The 18,872-nt window shown below is 43.9% G+C and overlaps 2 protein-coding genes and 1 pseudogene across 4 annotated transcripts; 2 read left to right on the top strand and 1 right to left on the bottom strand.

The window, feature by feature from the left end:
• Nucleotides 1-1,607: 1,607 nt before the first annotated feature.
• On the bottom strand, nucleotides 1,608-7,909 carry LOC112220066 (MON1 secretory trafficking family member A). Its single transcript, XM_024381652.2, has 6 exons — nucleotides 7,774-7,909; nucleotides 7,251-7,416; nucleotides 4,215-4,613; nucleotides 3,222-3,987; nucleotides 2,980-3,127; nucleotides 1,608-2,776 (listed from the first exon to the last, which is right to left on the bottom strand). The coding sequence occupies exons 2-6, from the start codon at nucleotides 7,381-7,383 to the stop codon at nucleotides 2,636-2,638; spliced, it is 1,587 nt and encodes a 528-aa protein (XP_024237420.1). The 5' UTR covers nucleotides 7,384-7,416; nucleotides 7,774-7,909; the 3' UTR covers nucleotides 1,608-2,635.
• Nucleotides 7,910-12,118: 4,209 nt separating this feature from the next.
• On the top strand, nucleotides 12,119-15,402 carry LOC121838846 (E3 ubiquitin-protein ligase TRAIP-like). 3 transcript variants are annotated; one of them, XR_006078514.1, is made up of 7 exons: nucleotides 12,119-12,427; nucleotides 13,780-13,863; nucleotides 14,013-14,052; nucleotides 14,169-14,287; nucleotides 14,389-14,478; nucleotides 14,588-14,699; nucleotides 14,811-15,402. XR_006078514.1 is itself a non-coding variant. In XM_042294886.1 (5 exons), exons 1-4 carry the CDS (start codon nucleotides 12,224-12,226, stop codon nucleotides 14,186-14,188), a joined length of 348 nt encoding a protein of 115 aa, XP_042150820.1. In that variant the 5' UTR covers nucleotides 12,119-12,223; the 3' UTR covers nucleotides 14,189-14,287; nucleotides 14,389-14,457. The 3 variants fall into 3 exon arrangements, 1 of the variants encoding a protein (XP_042150820.1); XR_006078515.1 differs by having other exon boundaries at nucleotides 14,607-14,699; XM_042294886.1 differs by lacking the exons at nucleotides 14,588-14,699; nucleotides 14,811-15,402 and having other exon boundaries at nucleotides 14,389-14,457.
• A 132-nt stretch (nucleotides 15,403-15,534) lies between these two features.
• Nucleotides 15,535-18,577, top strand: LOC121840631 (annotated as a pseudogene).
• The last annotated feature ends 295 nt before the right edge of the window (nucleotides 18,578-18,872 follow it).

Genomic DNA, 18,872 nt, shown 5'->3' on the forward strand with positions numbered 1-18,872 from the left:
TTCTACTGACTCTGAAAAACACCAAAAGAAAGATGCCCAGGGTTCCTGCTCATCTGCGTGACATGCCTTAGGCATGCTGCAAGGAGTCTGCAGATGTGGCCAGGGCAATAAATTGCAATGTCAGTACTGTGAGATGCCTAAGACAGCACTACAGGGAGACAGGACGGACAGCTGATCGTCCTCGCAGTGGCAGACCACGTGTAACAACACCTGCACAGGATCGGTACATCCGAACATCACACCTGCGTGACAGGTACAGGAGGGCAACAACAACTGCCCGAGTTACACCAGCAACGCACAATCCCTCATCAGTGCTCAGACTGTCCTCAATAGGCTAAGAGAGTTGAGGTTGAGGGCTTGTAGGCCTGTTGTAAGGCAGGTCCTCACCAGACATCACCGGCAACATCGCCTATGGGCACAAACCCACTGCTGCTGGACCAGACAGGACTGGCAAAAAGTGCTCTTCACTGACGAGATGCGGTTTCGTCCCACCAGGGGTGATGGTCGGATTCGCCGTTTATCATCGAAGGAATGAGCATTACACCGAGGCCTGTACTCTGGAGCGGGATCAATTTGGAGGTGGAGGGTCTGTCATGATCCGCGGCGGTGTGTTACTGCATCATCGGATTGAGCTTGTCATTGCAGGCAATCTCAACGCTGTGCGTTACAGGGAAGACATCCTCCTCCCTCATGTGGTACCCTTCCTGCAGGCTCATCCTGGCATGACCCTCCAGCAGACAATGCCACCAGCCATACTGCTCGTTCTATGCGTGATTTTCTACAAGACAGGAATGTCAGTGTTCTGCCATGGCCAGCGAAGAGCCCGGATCTCAATCCCATTGAGCACGTCTGGGACCTGTTGGATCGGAGGGTGAGGGCTAGGGCCATTCCTCCTAGAAATGTCCGGGAACTTTCAGGTGCCTTGGTGGAAGAGTGGGGTTACTTCTCACAGCACGAACTGGCAAATCTGGTGCAGTCCATGAGGAGGAGATGCACTGCAGTACTTAATGGAGTTGGTGGCCTCCACATACTGACTGTTACTTTTGATTTTGACAACCCCCTTTGTTCAGGGACACATTACTCCATTTCGGTTAGTCACATGTCTATGGAACTTGTTCAGTTTATGTCTCAGTTGTTGAATCTTATGTTCATACAAATATTTACACGTGTTAAGTTTGCTGAAAATAAACACAGTTGACAGTGAGAGTAAGTTTCTTTTTTTGCTGAGTTTATAATATATGAAATGATTTATACTTAATTTTGATACTTAAGTATATTTTAGATATTACATTTACTTTTAATATGTGAGTATATTTAAAACCAAATACCTTTAGACTTTTACTCAAGTAGGATTTTACTGGGTGACTTTCACTTTTGAGTCATTTTCTATTAAGGCATCTTTACTTTTACTCAAGTAAGACAATCGGGTACCTTTTCCACCACTGTAAACTAATCAGCTATAATACCCTAAAACCCTAACAAGCTCCAGCCATCACACCCCATTAGCTTAGCACAAGTCTGAAGGCAATTAGGTAAGGCATGAAGACCTTTGATGACTGCCAAGGTGAATGTGAAAATTACAGTATTTTTCTTAATCAAATATGATGGACCCATAAAACACTTATAATTTGTGAGATAACAAAAATCATATTAATACAGACACCTCAGAGATTCCCATCTTAAAATAAAGATACTTTTCCAATTACATCATCTTTGACTGTGAAAATCCATGATCAAAACATTAATCCAAGCAAAAAATGAAGACACAAATAATCATTAAAAAAAAACCTTCAAAACAATCTTTTGAAAAAACTAAACAGTAATCATGGTAGAATTTTCACATTACTCTTGCAGTATGCAGACAAACAAAATAATGAAATGAATAAGTATATTTTTAAGTATGCGCATATGTGCCTAAGTAGAGCGCATGGGGCTAACTGCATTACAGTCATTAAGTGAGATTAATATTTTTGGGGTTTCATCAATTATTGGGCTAACTATAAGGGACTATTGACAATATTGACTCTATTGAGTCACAGGAATGTGCTTTCCCCAGAAAATTAACCGTTGCCCTTGACATGCATCCCCTAACCAAGCAAGAGCATCTTGGTAAACATAAAACAGCCCCTCAGGCGCATACTAGAGTTAGATAAAAACAAATGTAGTTCCTTTTCAAGATGGTCAGTCTCTATTTGTTATATTTGTAGGTTACTGCTAAAACACACAGCATTCCTCATGTCCAGGTAGTGATTCCATACAGTGATTTTAAAATAATCATCTTATAGCAACAGGGAGAGCATCACAGATGTTATTGTTATTAATTGAAATGTCTGCTGCGTAATCTCAATTCCCATAGGGCAATCACCTTAGTTGAAGCAAACAATTAAAATAAAAAATTTATGTTTGATAAAACATAGCTGTACTCTCATTGTGATGACCTCATTGGACCCCCTGATGACCATAGACTGAAGGGTCTGCAAAGAGCAAACACAGACTGCATATGCACAACAGTGATGCATGATGGTTTGTTGGCATTATATCCATGGCCTCCAATGGTGACCATCAGACTTCAACGTCATGAGGCGAGTTTAGAGGGCCAGGGCTTCTTGGAACTGTAGCTAGTTCAGATGGGGGCTCAGTATGTCAGGGGACTAAGGATGAAGAGGCGGTCCTCCTCCCTCCTGATCCACTTCAGCAGCTTATTAACAGCAGCCACGGCCATGGCCTTGGTCCCAAGAGGACTGAAACAGAGGTAGAGCTCAAAGCCACTGGTCACCTAAAGGAGAGGTAGGGTAGAGGAAGAGGATTTAGAGGGGAGATTAGTAACAATGGTACTACAGATACCCCCTGAAGAGATCCTTATGGACCAATATCTTTATTATGCACTGCAAGACTGAATTGTAACATCTACAAGATGGTATCAATAAGATGAGATTAATAACAATGCAAATCTATAGATTGGTATAACACTATGCTTACCCAGGCCAGCAAGTTCTCAGTCTCTCCACAGCGGTAGATGGAGCGCAGGGGACGTGTCGGTTGGTGCAAGCGGCTGTGGAGGTACTGGTACAATCCCATCAGCCTCTCCTGGTCCTCTAAAGATTGGTATGGCAAGGGCAGCTCAGGGCTGATGGAGAACACAGAAACAGAATGGTTAAATTGGTGGTAAGTCAGGATAGGAGACCATGTGTGCCATCATGTGTCTGATGATCCATACTCACCTAGTGTAGAGCCCTGAGCTCTTGGACTTGTACAGAAAGTGTCTGAGCTCTGGGATGCTGACTTGGGTGACAGAGTAGCTGGGGCACTTCAGTGCCTCCTTCAGGGACTGGTAGGCAGTGCGTCGGCTCAGCCGCTCCAGGAAGCGGCGCTTGCAATCAGACAGGTTAAAGAAGTCTTCCCGGTCGGTGGACACCAGGATGAGGCAGAGGTCAGAGGCAGGCTCCAGGTAGGAGATGTGGGCATGGAAGAAGCCAGCAGTGTTGAATTTAGGGAGGCAGATGGGTGTCCAGCCTTCGCCCTCGCGGAAAGATGACGAGGAGCCCACCAGGTTGAAGAGCAGGTGCAGGTCCATGTGGTGCAGGTACTGGTCCTTCTTGCGCACCAGTGTGACCAGACGGTCCCCAGCCAAGAGGATGGAGAAGACCAAGCTCTTGGCCTTGGCGGCCTGAAGGCTGGAGGAGACCAGGTCGCGGGTGGAGCTGGCCAGGGGGAGGCAGGTGACAGCACTGAGGAGCAGGCCCGGGTCGCGGTCCAGCAGACGCAGCAGGTTGTCAGTGAGGTGCTCGGAGCCTGCCAGTAGGCGGCGCAGGTCGTAGTTCTGCTTATGCTGGAAGATGTGGTTGAGCTGGGTGAGGGTGAGCAGGCTGACAATCTGGTAGTAGATGTATTGCAACTCACGCGTCAGCTCTCTGTCTGACTGACAGGTCCGGGATACACCCACCAGGACCAGAGGAGTTTTGCGAAGGAACACCACTTTGTAACCGTCTTGAACAGAAGATTTGAATGAGAGGGCAATGAAACATCTACAGTACTAGTAGATAGGTGCAGCCTTTCTTGCAATATGGCATGTCTTACTGACAGAACTACCGACTGAGCTTTCAATTATGTAGCCTACTTCATAGTTGTTCACCATGTTTCATTGACAAAAATCTGCAAGGCTACTCTAACTAATTTGCCCCTCCACAGAGATACTCCCTACATCTTCTACATACCTGCGTGAATGGAGCGGATGATATTCTTATCTGCCTCCACGACAGAGACCAGTGCCATCATGACCCCCATGGTGCTGGAGAGGGCTTCCTCTGTGCCGTAGCGGGTGTAGATGGGCTTGCCTGCCTCGCTCAGTACAAACACATGCTTCCTGTGGCTACGCCAGACCTCACTGCACACATCCTCTTCCTTACTCCTGTTCTCTGGGCACTCCTCCTCTACCTCCGGCTGCTGTTCCTCCTGGGTCACCTGCTCAGCCCCCAGACATAGAGCCGCCTCCTCTGCTGACTCTCCAAGCACAGTCTCTCCTTCAGGTTCTGGCTCAGTAGTCGGCTCACTGTCAGCAGTCAGGTCCTCAAAGGACTGTGCATGAACAAACATGGCACTCTCCTGGCCAGCACCTGTGGAGATGAGATCATGTTTTTAATACAGTGATTCTGTACATAAACCCATTACATCAACATCTGAATACAGGGGGGAAATGTATGGCTTAACTGACTGTCCTGACAGCAAACACTGGGTAAAATATATTTATAATATCAATTGATGAAACAGTGACATCTAGCAGGCAAAAATATTAAATGAGTACAAGCGTAATAAAGTAAAAGTGATATCAGTTTATGGATGTTCTTGGAAGGACAGAGAACTGAACTGCTTCAACTGTGCTTTGACTACAACACTAACAGCCATTCCAGACAGAGGTCATAAGTGGTGTGCATTATGATAGCCTCCAGGAGAACAGCACTTTGATGTGAGTGCCTAAAGGGAATGGGAAAAATCTTTCATTGAATGATGTACGAATGTTTCCTGGACAGCAAGTCATATCCTATTTAGATAATAATCTAATCTAGATGACACTTCCATCTGCAGTAAGAGTTCCCAAGCCTTTCCCAGGTCAGACTAGGATTTAAGTTCTCCCCTGGAAATATATAAAAACAGCATGCGAGAGAATCTGAGGGGGGCCGAAATTGTGTACAAAAATATATATTTTCAGCTTTGCTTTTCCCTGGGTGCTCTTAGTCTGTTATTTTAGCTAATGATTTATATTTTTATGTAAAAACATTTCAGCTATTGGTTTTAAACATGGATTAGTCTCTACAGTCCTCTTGTCATCTGCTTTTACTGTTTGAACTCCCATGACTGTTATCTACAGATTGTCTGTCTCGTGCTCTTTTTATTGTTTTTATACATTTCCCAGTAAAGTGTATTGGGTTGCATCCATGTCTGAAATGTGCTATATAAATAAAGTTGGATTTGAGAAAAGAATGTACCCCTGTTAAATGCCCACATCAGTAGAAATAAATGTTTTCGTACTGAAAGACAATAGCCAGTGCTTACCCAAGATGTTTCACAACAATTTAAAGTCGATAAATCATGGTTTTAGTCAAAGTATGACATACTCGGGCTTGAAGTGACAAATCCAAACTGCCTACTTCTTGCAAATCTGTGTGAATGTTTTTTCCTATGATATGACATACAAAGTCTATTCAGCCTACTTTCATTTCAGGGCTGGGTTTTATTTTAAGGTTACCACCTACTAGCATGGCATTGTTAATTAAATAGAAACAGCAGCTGCAAAGTTATTCCTCTTAATGACTGAGATGAGCCAAACAGGCTTGTGTCCACTTGGCCGCCTGAGCCATGGAACAAATAAAAATAAAGTCTGCAAACTTGCACATCCACTTTTTTTATCCATCGTTCAATAGTTCAATAGTTACCGGAGCTTCATCTTATTTTTTCAAACTATTTCTATGGCAGATTTGCAGGCGCAATTTATGGAAGATGCCAACATTTTGGAGATAACAATACGTGGCGAAGTCAAAGATGTTTCCATCTGTGGCAAAGTTTTCCCAAAATCAATGCTCATCACAAATCCAGCTCCAGAACCAGCCATAGAGCTAAATGGCTAATCTTTTGAATACGGTGTAGTAAAAACAGACAACATTAGCTAGCTAGATAAGGTTAACATGCTCGCTAACTACACTGACAGCTGTCAGTGCCCCATTTGTTAACGTTTACCAAATCAACGTGGAAATTCCCACACCCAATTCATGAATACGAATAAGCATCCTTTGTTATTTTTCAGAGGTGGAACCTCAACGTGCATTTCATCTCTAGGACAGGAAATTACATCGATGCCAAGAGGCAGGCCTTTGAAATGTTCCTTTACAGGGCCCGAGACTTAATAGATTAATTGGCCACACACTGCCAAAGTATTTTTTTAACTCATTGTGGTCTTATTTTCTCAGTAATGCTGGTGTTATTAATCAACAGAGAAAGCAGCATGAATCACTCCTGAAGAATAGAGTACTGTATTTCCTTCCCCAAAACAAATCTGTATCATGACCTTCAGAAAAGGCAAATAAACAAACGTACCATATCAATCATAATCCAACATACTCTCAGTCTGAAACAGAACAAATAAGACAAGCAAAACCTACCACTTATTTCAAAGACCACTTATTCTAAATCCAGGAAGCATGATATGTGGATGAGAACGGATACATGTGAGCTCTTGTGCAGCGACATTCCTTCTCCCTCTTATCCAGCCAACACACACTGAAGGTCTGTTCACAGAGGTTGCATGGTTCAAAATGTGTCAAAGCGGTTTCTTGGAAAACGTCACATGATGAAATTGAGTTAATGGTAGATTCAACAGTTATTTCATGCTGCCGTCGTGCTCGTGAAATTGTGGCACAGCAAGAGCTGCTAGTCCAATCAATAGAACATGTGGCATGTAAAGTATTTATTTGAAACTATTTCCAATTAAGTAAAATAATAATAATAATTGGGTCCATAGTTGGCCAAGTGCAATATTATAAGCAGCCCATTTTATCCTCTGTTCAAGTGGACACATATTTCAATTAGAGAAATATACATTTTCTGTCACCATAAAGTGGCATTGTTCAGAACTATGACTGGATGTTTAATTCAGACAGGGGAGCTAGTCTGTAGTAACATGACATCTACAGTAAGTAAGCTACAGGTGGATATCGGTCACTGGAAAGTGATGCCATTATTAGAGTAGCCATGCCCACCTGGTTCTGTGCCCACCACCAGGCCTGGAGTGGGGCTTTCAGACCTCTCGTTGCGGAGACGGTCCACTGGTGCCAGGGTGCCATTCTGCTGGACCTCCCACGGTATACCCTTGTTGTGGACATATACAGCCATCACTGCTGCATAAGTTACTACAGGGACAACCACCTGTAACACGGGATAGTAGATACCAAGTCTGTCAACATCTGAAACAGTGCGTTTCAGTATTCGCATCGGCCTAGTCTCGTGTTGTTGTAAACATTGACTCCAAGTTGAGTACACTGACTGTGTTTTTCTGTGACTATGTATACATGTCATGTTAAAGATGAGGGAAAGACGATTGGTACAACAGTCGACAACTTGAGCGGATCTTCGAGCTGTTCTTGCTGAGACAACACTTAGCTATCTAGCTAGCTAACGTTAGTTTGTTAGCATAGCTAGCTAGTTCTGCAGGTAAATAGGATAGTTAGCTAGCTAGCGATTGCATTTTCCTGTGTACACAAATTATTTTCAAATCATAGCTACCTTTAATTTCTTCGAGAAGAATTTAAATGCATGTTAAATGTTGTAACGTTATCGTAAACTGTTGTTTGACTCTTTGTGTGTAGAATAATACCACCTCTAGCGGGCGCGTATCTCCTGACGGAAGTACAGTGCCTTTATTATTGAATTATGGGGAATGAAGTAATTTCTCACCATTTTGAGTGCATTGGGTACGTTCCCGAATGCGTCTATTTTCACTTTACGAGGGTTTGCATGATGCTGCGTAGATTCGTTCATATTTTGTACATTTACAATTTTCAGTGTGCCTAACTCGCTAGTTTTGTGGTGGTTAACAATATTTCAATTTAGAAAGTATGGGATGGTCTAGCTCTGACTAATTAATTTCACGGCATAGCTCAGACAAAGAAACAAAAAAAAAAAGATATCCGAACGTACCCTTTTGATGACTACATACACACAAGGGGCATATACTTTTACTTTTACTTAAACCTGCTAGGTAAAATCGCAGTTGAAGTAAAACAAAAAAAACACATAAATCAAATACTTTACCTGGTTGCTGTTTTTTTTTTGTCTGCCTGTTTTTCCCACAGGGGGTTTTCCCTGTGTTTTCAGAGGTACTAGGTCATTTATCCCTCACCGGGTTCCTATTCCTCCAAGCGGGTCACAACATAGCTCTCCCAGGGCGTCGGAACACTGCTCCATGGCCTTGTTGGCTTGACTGAGCTTATTTATGGCTTCCCTTTGTGACAGGTGTGATGGTGGCATCCCCCTGGGGATATACATACCTCGTGTATGCACTGCCTGGGTTTGGGCCATACTGGATACCTGTTTTGTGTGGTTTTCTTAGCACACCTACGCCTGGCGCGATTGGAAGCCATGCGCAAGTGGGTCGGCCAGGCTGGGGTTCAGGCTGAGGATGCGCTCCCTCCCTCAGGAGTGGTGCGGCAGCGAGTTGTTAGTCCCTCTACTGGGCCCAGTACCCCTCCAAGGAAGTGTGGCCAGAGCCACCGCAGGCAGAGCCCATCTGCTGCCAGTCCTGGACGGGGGCATGAGTTGGACTGCTGGGACCACCTTGAACAGAGGGCGCATGCCCTGTGTCAGGAGGTTGATAGCTTCGATGGCAACGACAGCTGTTCCCTGTTGGCCAGTGATAGGCTGTTCCTGGGGGACGATGCTGGCACTCTTCACCATGTAAGAGGGGCTGACAGGCCATCAGAGGCCGCCAGCTGGGCTTCAGCGGCTCGAGAGGCTATGAGAGGCCTACTCACTTGGGTAGTCACTGCACTGGTCATCAACTGGTGGACAGTGAGGACTCTCCATCTGTCCTGATCTCTGCTGAGTATCCCTCTGCCATATCCCTCAACGGGTTCCTATTCCTCCAAGCAGGTCACAACATAAGCTCTTCCAGGGCTTCGGACCCCTGCTTCGTGGACTTGTTGGGTTGGCTGAGCTTCTAACTTCCCTTTGACATGTGTGATGGTGTCAACAGTCACCACCATAGGGACGTGCCAGAGGGACCCATGCGCTTGGGGCGCCAGAGGAGAGGCGGGCCCCGGCAGGTCCCCTGACACACCCTTCCTTGGCCTTGGCCGCTTGTCCCGGTCTCAAAGGGCAAAGTGGGTGTAGTGTCTAGAGTCCCCATGGGTGTTGTCCTCGATGATCGAGGGGTACTGACTCCAATTACAATGCCGGCCTCTGTTCTTCAGGGGCATTGGTGTCACCACGGTGGCCCGACCCCCCCCTGAATAATTCCTCAATCCTGGACAAGGGTGTGTGTCCCCCACCACCACCTATTGTCAGAGTTTGTACTGCTAGGTGACCTAAATTTGGATATGCTTAACACACACGCCATTCTACAATTTTAGATAGATGCCCTCAATCACAAATTATCAAGGAACCTACCAGGTACAACCCTAAATCCGTAACCATGGACACCCTCATAGATATCATCCTGACCAACTTGCTCTCTAAATACACCTCTGTTGTCTTCAACCAGGATCTCAGCGATCACTGCCTCATTGCGTGCGTATGGGTACGCGGTCAAACGACCACCTCTCAACACTGTCAAACGCTCCCTAAAACACTTCTGCGAGCAGGCCTTTCTAATCAACCTGGCCCGGGTATCCTGGAAGGGTATTGACCTCATCCCGTCAGTAGAGGATGCCTGGTTGTTCTTTAAAAGTGCTTTCCTCACCATCTTAAATAAGCATCCCCCTTTCAAAAAATGTAGAACTAAGAACAGATATAGCCCTTGGTTCACCCCAGACTTGACTGCCCTTGACCAGCACAAAAACACCCTGTGGTGTACTGTACTAGCATCGAATAGTCCCCGCGATATGCAACTTTTCAGAGAAGTCCGGAACCAATACACACAGTCCGTTAGGAAAGCAAAGGCTATCTTTTTCAAACAGAAATTTGCACCCGGCAGCACTAATTCCAAAACGTTTTGGGACACTGTAAAGTTCATGGCGAATAAGAGCACCTCATCCCAGCTGGCCACTGCACTGAGACGAGACTAGGAAACACTATCACCACTGATAAATCCACGATAATCAAGAATTTCAACAAGCATTTCTCTACGAGGCTGGCCATGCTTTCCACCTCCCCCCCCGATTGTCCTTCACCCAAATCCAGACAGCTGATGGTCTGAAAGAGCTGCAAAATCTGGATCCCAACAAATCAGTTGGGCTAGACAATCTGAACCCTCTCTTCCTAAAATTATCCGCCACCATTGTTGCAACACCTATTACTAGTCTGTTCAACCTCGTTCGTATTGTTTGAGATTCCTAAAGATTGGAAAGCGGCCGCGGTCACCCCCCTCTTCAAAGGGGGAGACACTCTAGACCCAAACTGTTACAGACCTATATCCATCCTGCCCTGCCTTTTATAAAGTCTTTGAAAACCAAGTGAACAAACAGATCACCGACCATTTCGAATCCCTCCATACCTTCTCCTCTATGCAATCTGGTTCCCGCGCTGGTCATGGGTGCACCTCAGCCACGCTCAAGGTCCTAAACGATATCATAACTGCCATCGATAAAGACAGTACTGTGCAGCCGTCTTTATCGACCTGGCCAAGGCTTTCAATCACCGTATTCTTATCGGCAGACTCAACAGCTTTGTTTTTTCTGACTGCCTCGCCTGGTTCCTCAACTACTTCTCAGATAGAGTTCAGTGTGTTAAATCAGAGGGCCTGTTGTCCGGACCTCTGGCAGTCTCTATGGGGGTGCCACAGGGTTCAATTCTCGGGCCGACTCTTTTCTCTGTATATATCTATGATGTCGCTCTTGCTGCGGGTGATTATTTGATCCACCTCTATGCAGACGACACCATTCTGTATACATCTGGCACTCCTTCCGTGGCCTCCAACTGCTCTTAAACGCTAGTAAAATTAAATGCATGCTCTTCAACCAATCGCTGCCTGCACCCACCCTCCCGACTAGCATCACTACTCTGGACGGTTCTGGCTTAGAATATGTGGACAACTACAAATACCTAGGTGTCTGGCTAAACTGTAAACTCTCCTTCCAGACTCACATTAAGCATCTCCAATCCAAAATTAAATCTAGAATCATCTTCCTATTTCGCAACAAAGCCTACTTCACTCATGCTGCCAAACTTACCCTTGTAAAACTGACTATCCTACCGATCCTTGACTTCGGCGATGTTATTTACAAATTATCCTCCAACAATCTACTCAGCAAACTGGATGCAGTCTATCACAGTGCCATCCATTTTGTCACCAAAGCCCCATATTCTTCGCACCACTGCGACCTGTATGCTCTCGTTGGCTGGTCCTCATTACGTATTCGTTACCAAACCCACTGGCTCCAGGTCATCTATAAGTCTTTGTTAGGTATAGCTCCGCCTTATTTCAGCTCACTGGTCACCATAGCAACACCCACCCATAGCACGTGCTCCACCAGGTATATTTCACTGATCATCCCCAAAGCCAACACCTTGTTTGGCCGCCTTTCCTTCCAGTTCTCTACTGCCAATGACTGGAACGAATTGCAAAAATTGCTGAAGTTGGAGACTTTTTTCTCCCTCTCTAACTTCAAGCATCAGCTGTCTGAGCAGCTTACAGCTCTACATAGCCCATCCAACCAACTACCTACCTCATCCCCATTTTTGTTTCTGCTCTTTTGCACACCAGTATTTCTACCTGCACATCCTCATCTGCACGTATATCACTCCAGTGTAAATTGCTAAATTGTAATTACTTCTCCACCATTGGCCTATTTATTGCTTTACCTCCTTACTTAATTTGCACACACTGTATACAGATTTTACTATTGTGTTATTGACTGTACGTTTGTTTATCCCATGTGTAACTCTGTGTTTTGTCGTGCTGCTTTACTTTATCTTATCTTGTCCAGGTCGCAGTTGTAAATGAGAAATTGTTCTCAACTGGCCTACCTGGTTAAATAAAGGTGAAATAGTGGCAGGGGAGTCTGGGCCTCCCTCCGGTATGCTGTCTGCCTATGTGGAGCGGACACGGTCAGTGAGAACAACAGACCAGCTCTTTGTCTCACTGGATTGTGGACACGATTACGACAGCATACTGCCTGACCGGCAGGCCAGTGCTGGGATCTGTGGTGGCACATTCAACACAAGGTGTGGCTGTGTCCTGGGCTCTACTGAGAGGAGTGCCTGTCCACAATGTAGAAAACAGGTATTTTATTTAACCTTTTATATAACATCTTTTGGCGCATAAACTGCTAGCGGAACACCTACGACAACATCCGGTGAAATTGCAGAGCCCGAAATTCCAAATACAAACATTTTAATATTTAACATTCATGAAAATGCAAGTGTCATGCATAATTGAAAAGCTTAACCTCTTGTTAATCCAACCGCGTTGTCAGATTTCAAAAATGCTTTACGGCAAAAGCATACCATGAGATTATCTGAGGACAGTGCCCCACACCAAAATACTTTTTCAACCAGCACAGGCATCACAAAATCACAAATGGCGATTAAATAAATCACTTATCTTTGAAGATCTTCCACTGTTTGCAATCCCAAGGGTCCCAACTCCACAATGAATTATCGTTTTGTTCAATAAAGTCCTTCTTTATATCCAAAAAAAGTCTGTTTAGTTGGTGCCAACGATCTCAGTAATTCACTCTTTCAACATGCATACAAATGAATCCAAAAGTTACCAGTAAAGTTTGTCCAAACAAGTCAAACAATGTTTCTAAGTAATCCTCAGGTACTCTAATATCTAAATAAACAATCATATTTAAGACGGAGAATAGTATGTTCAATAGGGAAGATAAATAACAAAGAGCGCGCACCTCATTCACACTCCAAGACCACTTTTCTAATGAGAGACCTTGTAGTTCTACCAACATCTTGTTAATTTTTCAAGAAACAAGCCTGAAACCATTTCTAAAGACTGTCGACATCTAGTGGAAGCCATAGGAACTGCAATCTGGGTCCTATCTATTTGTATTTCCCATAGACAAGCACTGAAATGGCCTGTGACCTCAAAAACAAATGATTCCGGATGGATTTTCCTCTGGTTTTTGCATGCCATATCAGTTCTGTTATACTCAGGCATTATTTCAACAGTTTTAGAAACTTCAGAGTGTTTTCTATCCAATGCTACCAAGTATATGCATATCCTAGCTTCTGGGCCTGAGTAACAGGCAGTTTACTTTGGGCACATCAGTCATCTGAAATTCTGGACAAAAACAGTATGCGAATGAAGTTAACTAGGCAAGTCAGATGAGAACAAATTATTTACAATGACAGCCTTGGAACAGTGGGTTAACTGCCTTGTTCAGGGGAAGAACAACAGATGTTTACCAGCTCAGGGATTTGATCTAGCAACCTTTTCGGTTACTCGCTCAATGCTCTAACCATTAGGCTACCTACCGCCCCAGGTAGGACTCACTATACTTGTGTCCCCTTCTGAACACTGGTGTTTAAATCTGCATGCAGTATATCAATCCCATTCATCTCAAAATGACTACAAATTCTTCTTCTGCATGTTTATCTTTATCTGGACTCTACCCTCAGGTTAGGATCAGACACATCAACAGGTTGTTCTTTGACATTCATGGTGAAGAAGAGGGATCCTCTGCTGACCCAGAGAGTTTGCAGGTATGCCTATACCAGGAGGAAACACTATTTACTCATGTTGTGGCAACATTGAATAGCCTATTGTCAGTGTCACTCATGGCATGTGGATTGGGGTTAATATTATTGTATGATTTGGAGTTTATTCAGTGTTTCGTTTATTTCTTCTGCAGAATGAGCTCAATGGAATGAAAGCTGTTTTAAGTACCAAAGGTTAGAGGCCAGTGAATAAAACTGATGCTTGCTTTGATACACCATGTGCCATTATGATGGTGTAGCTATTTTGCATTTGGTACGGCTAAAACATTTACTTGTATTTTTATTCTCAGAGACTCGATGGACAGACTGAAGATAGTAGAGGGCTTGAAGGAGGCTGTGAACAGGCAGAAGAAAGACCTGGACATTGTGAGGAAGGAGATTGAAGAGAACGAGATGCTCAGCTCACAGGGTAGGATGCCAAGTTGTCAAACACAAAGCCAAATGTATTTACACTCTCGTGTCTACCTGACATGTCTCTGATGTGTATTTTTTTTTTACCTGTCCGAAAAGGATGAAATACCTGGAGAACCAGCAATGTGAGACCCAGGCTGCCAAGGAGGAGGCCCGATGACTCCGGACCAAAATGAAAACACATGAGAGGTAGCCCGCAGCACACTTACACAATAATAATTAGCACACTATTGTGCCAACATTAACCATACTTTGCTGGCTTGTATATCTTGTGTATGTGTGTGTGTGTGCTTCTCAGTCTGGATGTGGTGTTGCAGGGTCAGAGAACTGAGGAATCCATGATCACTGACATGGGTGTTGGCCAGGCTGCATGTGGAGCAGCTTTCCATCTACTGCATTTCTCTCAAGAAGTAAGGAACATCAAACTCATAGCTGCTGTGTGTTACTGTTGCACTATACATTGTCAGGGGCATCAGTGTTGTGTAAGTATATTTATTAAGTAATCCTATTATCCTTGGCAGAGAGTATGACAAGCTAAAAGGGAGCCTCAGATCTTCAAACTAAATGTGTGAAAAGCTCAAAAGGGAGGTGTTTGTTTCAAACATCAAGGTAATGCATGTAAACAAAACGCATGAATTGACATTTTTCTGGGATAATGTCGGTTGTGTCTCTACTTCCGACTAACCGTCTCTCATATCTCTGTAGTTGCATAAAGCCACAATGGAGTTGAACATGACCAAGGATGACATGAAAGCTGTCCAAAATGACTTGACCAACGCAGACAGAGATTACCGTTAGAAGCCCCTCTTCTTGAAATTATAAGCACTATATAATTTGCAAAGCTTTGTTTCATTTGTATAATAAAAATACAAATTTGGTTTACTACTCACTACTTTGTCTTTTTAATATTATGTTAGTCAGAAGAAAAAAAGTTATAATTGTTCAAAAGACCCTGAGCACACTAACCCACACTAACGAAGCTTTGAGCCGACTAGTCTTCGAGAGGTTTGTCACTTCACCAATCGATTCTCTACACAACTCGTTACTTAGGATACAGTGCATTCGGAAAGTATTCAGACCGCTTGACTTTTTACAAAAAAAAGATGTTACAGCCTTATTCTAAAATTGATGAAATAAAACATTTTGACAAATTATACCCCATAACGACAAAGCGAAAACTTTTATTATTTTTATTATTGCAAATTTATAATCCCCCCAAAAAACAGAAATAACTTATTTACATAAATGTTCAGACTGTTTGACTTGAAATTGAGTGCAGGTGCATCCTGTTTCCATTGATCATCCTTGAGACGTTTTCTACAACTTGATTGGAGCACCTGTGGTAAATCCAATTGATTGGTCATTATTTGGAAAGGCACACACCTGTCTATATAAGGTCTCACAGTTGACAGTGCATGTCAGAGCAAAAACCAAGCCAGGTTCAAGGAATTGTCCGTAGAGCTCAGAGACAGAATTGTGTCGGTGTAACAGTATTGCTTCCGTCCATCTCCTCGCCCCTACCTCGAACCAGGGACCCTCTGCACACATCGACAACAGCTACCCTCCAAGCATCATTACCCATCGCTCCACAAAAGCCGCGGCCCTTGCAGAGCAAGGGGAACAACTACTTCAAGGTCTCAGAGCAAGTGACGTCACCAATTGAAACGCTATTAGCGCTCACCACTGCTAACTAGCTAGCCATTTCACATCGGTTACATCAGCACAGATCTGAGGAAGGGTACCAAAACATTTTTGCACCATTGAAGGTCCCCAAGAACAGTGGCCTCCATCATTCTTGAACAGAAGAAGTTTGGAACCACCAATACTCTTCCTAGAGCTGAAACATGGTGGCAGCATCATGCTGTGGGGATGTTTTTCAGTGGCACTGGGAGACTAGTCAGGCTGGAGGGAAAGATAAACGGAGCAAAGTACAGAGATCGTTGATGAAAACCTGCTCAGGACCTCAGAGTGGGGTGAAGGTTAAACCTCCAACAGGATAACGATCCTAAGCACACAGCCAAGACAACGCAGGAGTGGCTTCGGGACAAGTCTCTGAGTGGCCCAGCCAGAGCCCAGACTTGAACCTGATCAAACATCTCTGGAGACCTGTAAATAGCTGTGCAGCGACTCTCCCCATCCAAGCTGACAGCGCTTGAGAGGAGCTTCGGAGAAGAATGGGAGGAACTCCCCAAATACAGGTGTGCCAAGCTTGTAGTGTAATACCCAAGAAGACTCGAGGCTGTAATCGCTGCCAAAGGTGCTTCAACAAAGTACTGAGTAAAGGGTCTGAATACTTATGTAAATGTATTTTAGTTTTCTTAACCCTGTTTTTGCTTTGTCGTTGTGGGTTATTGTGTGTAGATTATTGAAGGGAAAAAAACAATTTAATACATGTTACAGCCTTCTAAAATAACAAAATGTGGAAAAAATCAAGGGGTCTGAATACTTTCCGAATGCACTGTAAAGATACCTTCTTGGTAGATCTGGTGTCAGTCACTGATAGGTAATTTCCCCCTTGTCTTTCAGCCCTGCCCCAGTGGAGCTGAAACCACCCCATCTCCACCAGCCTCCCAACAGTGAGGACATTGCCCTCAACATGACCTTTGACATCATCACCCCTGACCCGGTGTATAAAAGGTTGTCACAGGTCCCATCCAAGAAGATGCATCTGGACCCAGCCGTGTGAGTCTCTCTCTACAGTGTGTCATTGACGAGGAACATATGATTCTGACACTTGTTTTTTTAATGAACAGTTATGAAGTATTGATCATAATTATCTTGTTTGTTTTGTTTCTCAGGTTGTCGTCCTCACTGACCAAACACCAAGACAAAGCCTCGTTTGGAAGTAAGGTATTTTACCACTTCCAAGGGTTCACTTAACACATGAACAGACTTTTCTCTGGTTAGGATCATTTGCAAAATTACTAATGTAATGTTACATTTTAGAGCAAGATGTGTTGTACATTAGTGTGCATGTCATGCCATAAGCATAAGCATGCCATAACCTTCTCAGGCCAGAAAGGAGGTGCCCATGGATACCTCCTTCCATAACACCAACCTGTTCAGGAAGAGAACATTCGGCAGCATGCTGGACCCCAAGAGGATTAAACTGGGAGCTGTAGGTTTAACCTGACTCCCTGTCTTGTTCTTGTCAACGATATGACAATGTCGTGGTTACGGTGGACTTGGGGGAAGAACCAAATTCTTCCAGCCTGTATCCTTTTCTCAAACCATACAATTCAGGTGTACTGACAGGTATTTTTATTGATATGGGTATTGAAGTAAATATTGTGACTGTGTATTTTATCCTCTGATGTCTATTGACATATGTCGTTATACATTTGCTGTAACTAATCTCATAGGAAACCATAGTGGAGGAACATGTGAATGCCATTTGTTATGGAATACCACTTTCCTTTATTCAGCCCTCCCCACACCAGTCTCTTTTGTCAGAGATTTGCCCGCTCATGAAGGCCAAGAGGGGAAAAAAAAAAGGTTCCCGACCAGCTCCTCCCAAGAGCTCCACCTGCCCTACGCTTAACAGTTTTCTGGAGTGACCTGTGACCTTTCCATCCCTGACTGATGCATGTGTGTAAGTTGCACCTCTGACACTAGTGACCAGCCCGTCTGGGGCAATATAGAGGAGCAACCTGAATAGGTTTACCAGTCAGGTAAAAAATAACTTGGACCTCTTACTTGAGGGCCTGCTCCAAGCTTTGGGCATAGCTGCTAGTTTGATGAGAATTTGTTTTGGTGTATCGAGACTTAATTTGGCTCATTTTGTGTTGAGACATTTCATTTTTTTCTGGTTTATAATTTTGAGTGTAAGGAAGGGTGATCTGCTGACTGAAACATATCATTACTAGCATCTGTGAAATGTCAGCCATTTGACTCGGTTGCACATTACACAAATCCAAATTTTATCCATCTTTCACACTTGAACATTTCTTGTTTTACTTACTGTCTGAATATTGTAATACAGCATTGTATTGAATATTTAGAAGTTGTTTCCCACTTGGGGCGGCAGGAAGCCTAGTGGTTAGAGCACTGGGCCAGTAACCTAAAGGTTGCTAGAGCGAATCCCCGAGCTGACAAGGAAAACACCTGTCGTTCTGCCCCTGAACAAGGCAGTTAACCCACTGTTCCTATGTCGTTATTTTAAATAGGAATTTGTTCTTAACTGACCTGCCTTGTTAAATACATTTTAAAAATCCCCAGAATAGCATCCTCTTGTTTCAAATGCAATTTCTTTTAGATCCATATGTTTACTTGTGATTATTGCATAAGATCTCTTGTCAAAAAATAAACTATTGTTTTTTCATAAACTGTTGCGTGTGGTGTTAAACTGTTTCTCCATTCTAAACAGACCTGGATAGGGTTTTCTGCAAGATGCGTCTCACTATGATACTGTAGTGGAGACATCGCCACAGGGCACGTAATGTGCCACACTCTAGTCTCCACACTACAGAATGGTTAGTGTACCCAGTAAGTAGTTCTGTTTTACTGTACAGTTTCAATAAATCTCCCACAGGGGGCAATGGTAGCCTCACTCAATGGAAGAAAGCTACAGCTATAGAAGTACA

This window comes from Oncorhynchus tshawytscha, linkage group LG02, assembly GCF_018296145.1.
Source record: "Oncorhynchus tshawytscha isolate Ot180627B linkage group LG02, Otsh_v2.0, whole genome shotgun sequence".
NCBI lineage: Eukaryota > Metazoa > Chordata > Actinopteri > Salmoniformes > Salmonidae > Oncorhynchus > Oncorhynchus tshawytscha.

Bases quoted from the DNA above. Each gene is read 5' to 3' on its own strand.
- LOC112220066 (XM_024381652.2), bottom strand. From the start codon at position 7,383: ATGGCTGTATATGTCCACAACAAGGGTATACCGTGGGAGGTCCAGCAG. The intron at 3,128-3,221 runs GTGAGTATGGAT...GTTCTCCATCAG, and splicing joins AGCTCAGGGCTCTACACTAG to CCCTGAGCTGCCCTTGCCAT. The intron at 2,777-2,979 runs GTAAGCATAGTG...CCTCTCCTTTAG, and splicing joins CTGAGAACTTGCTGGCCTGG to GTGACCAGTGGCTTTGAGCT.
- LOC121838846 (XM_042294886.1), top strand. From the start codon at position 12,224: ATGCTGTCTGCCTATGTGGAGCGGACACGGTCAGTGAGAACAACAGAC. The intron at 12,428-13,779 runs GTATTTTATTTA...CTCTACCCTCAG, and splicing joins GTCCACAATGTAGAAAACAG to GTTAGGATCAGACACATCAA. The intron at 13,864-14,012 runs GTATGCCTATAC...TTTCTTCTGCAG, and splicing joins CTGACCCAGAGAGTTTGCAG to AATGAGCTCAATGGAATGAA.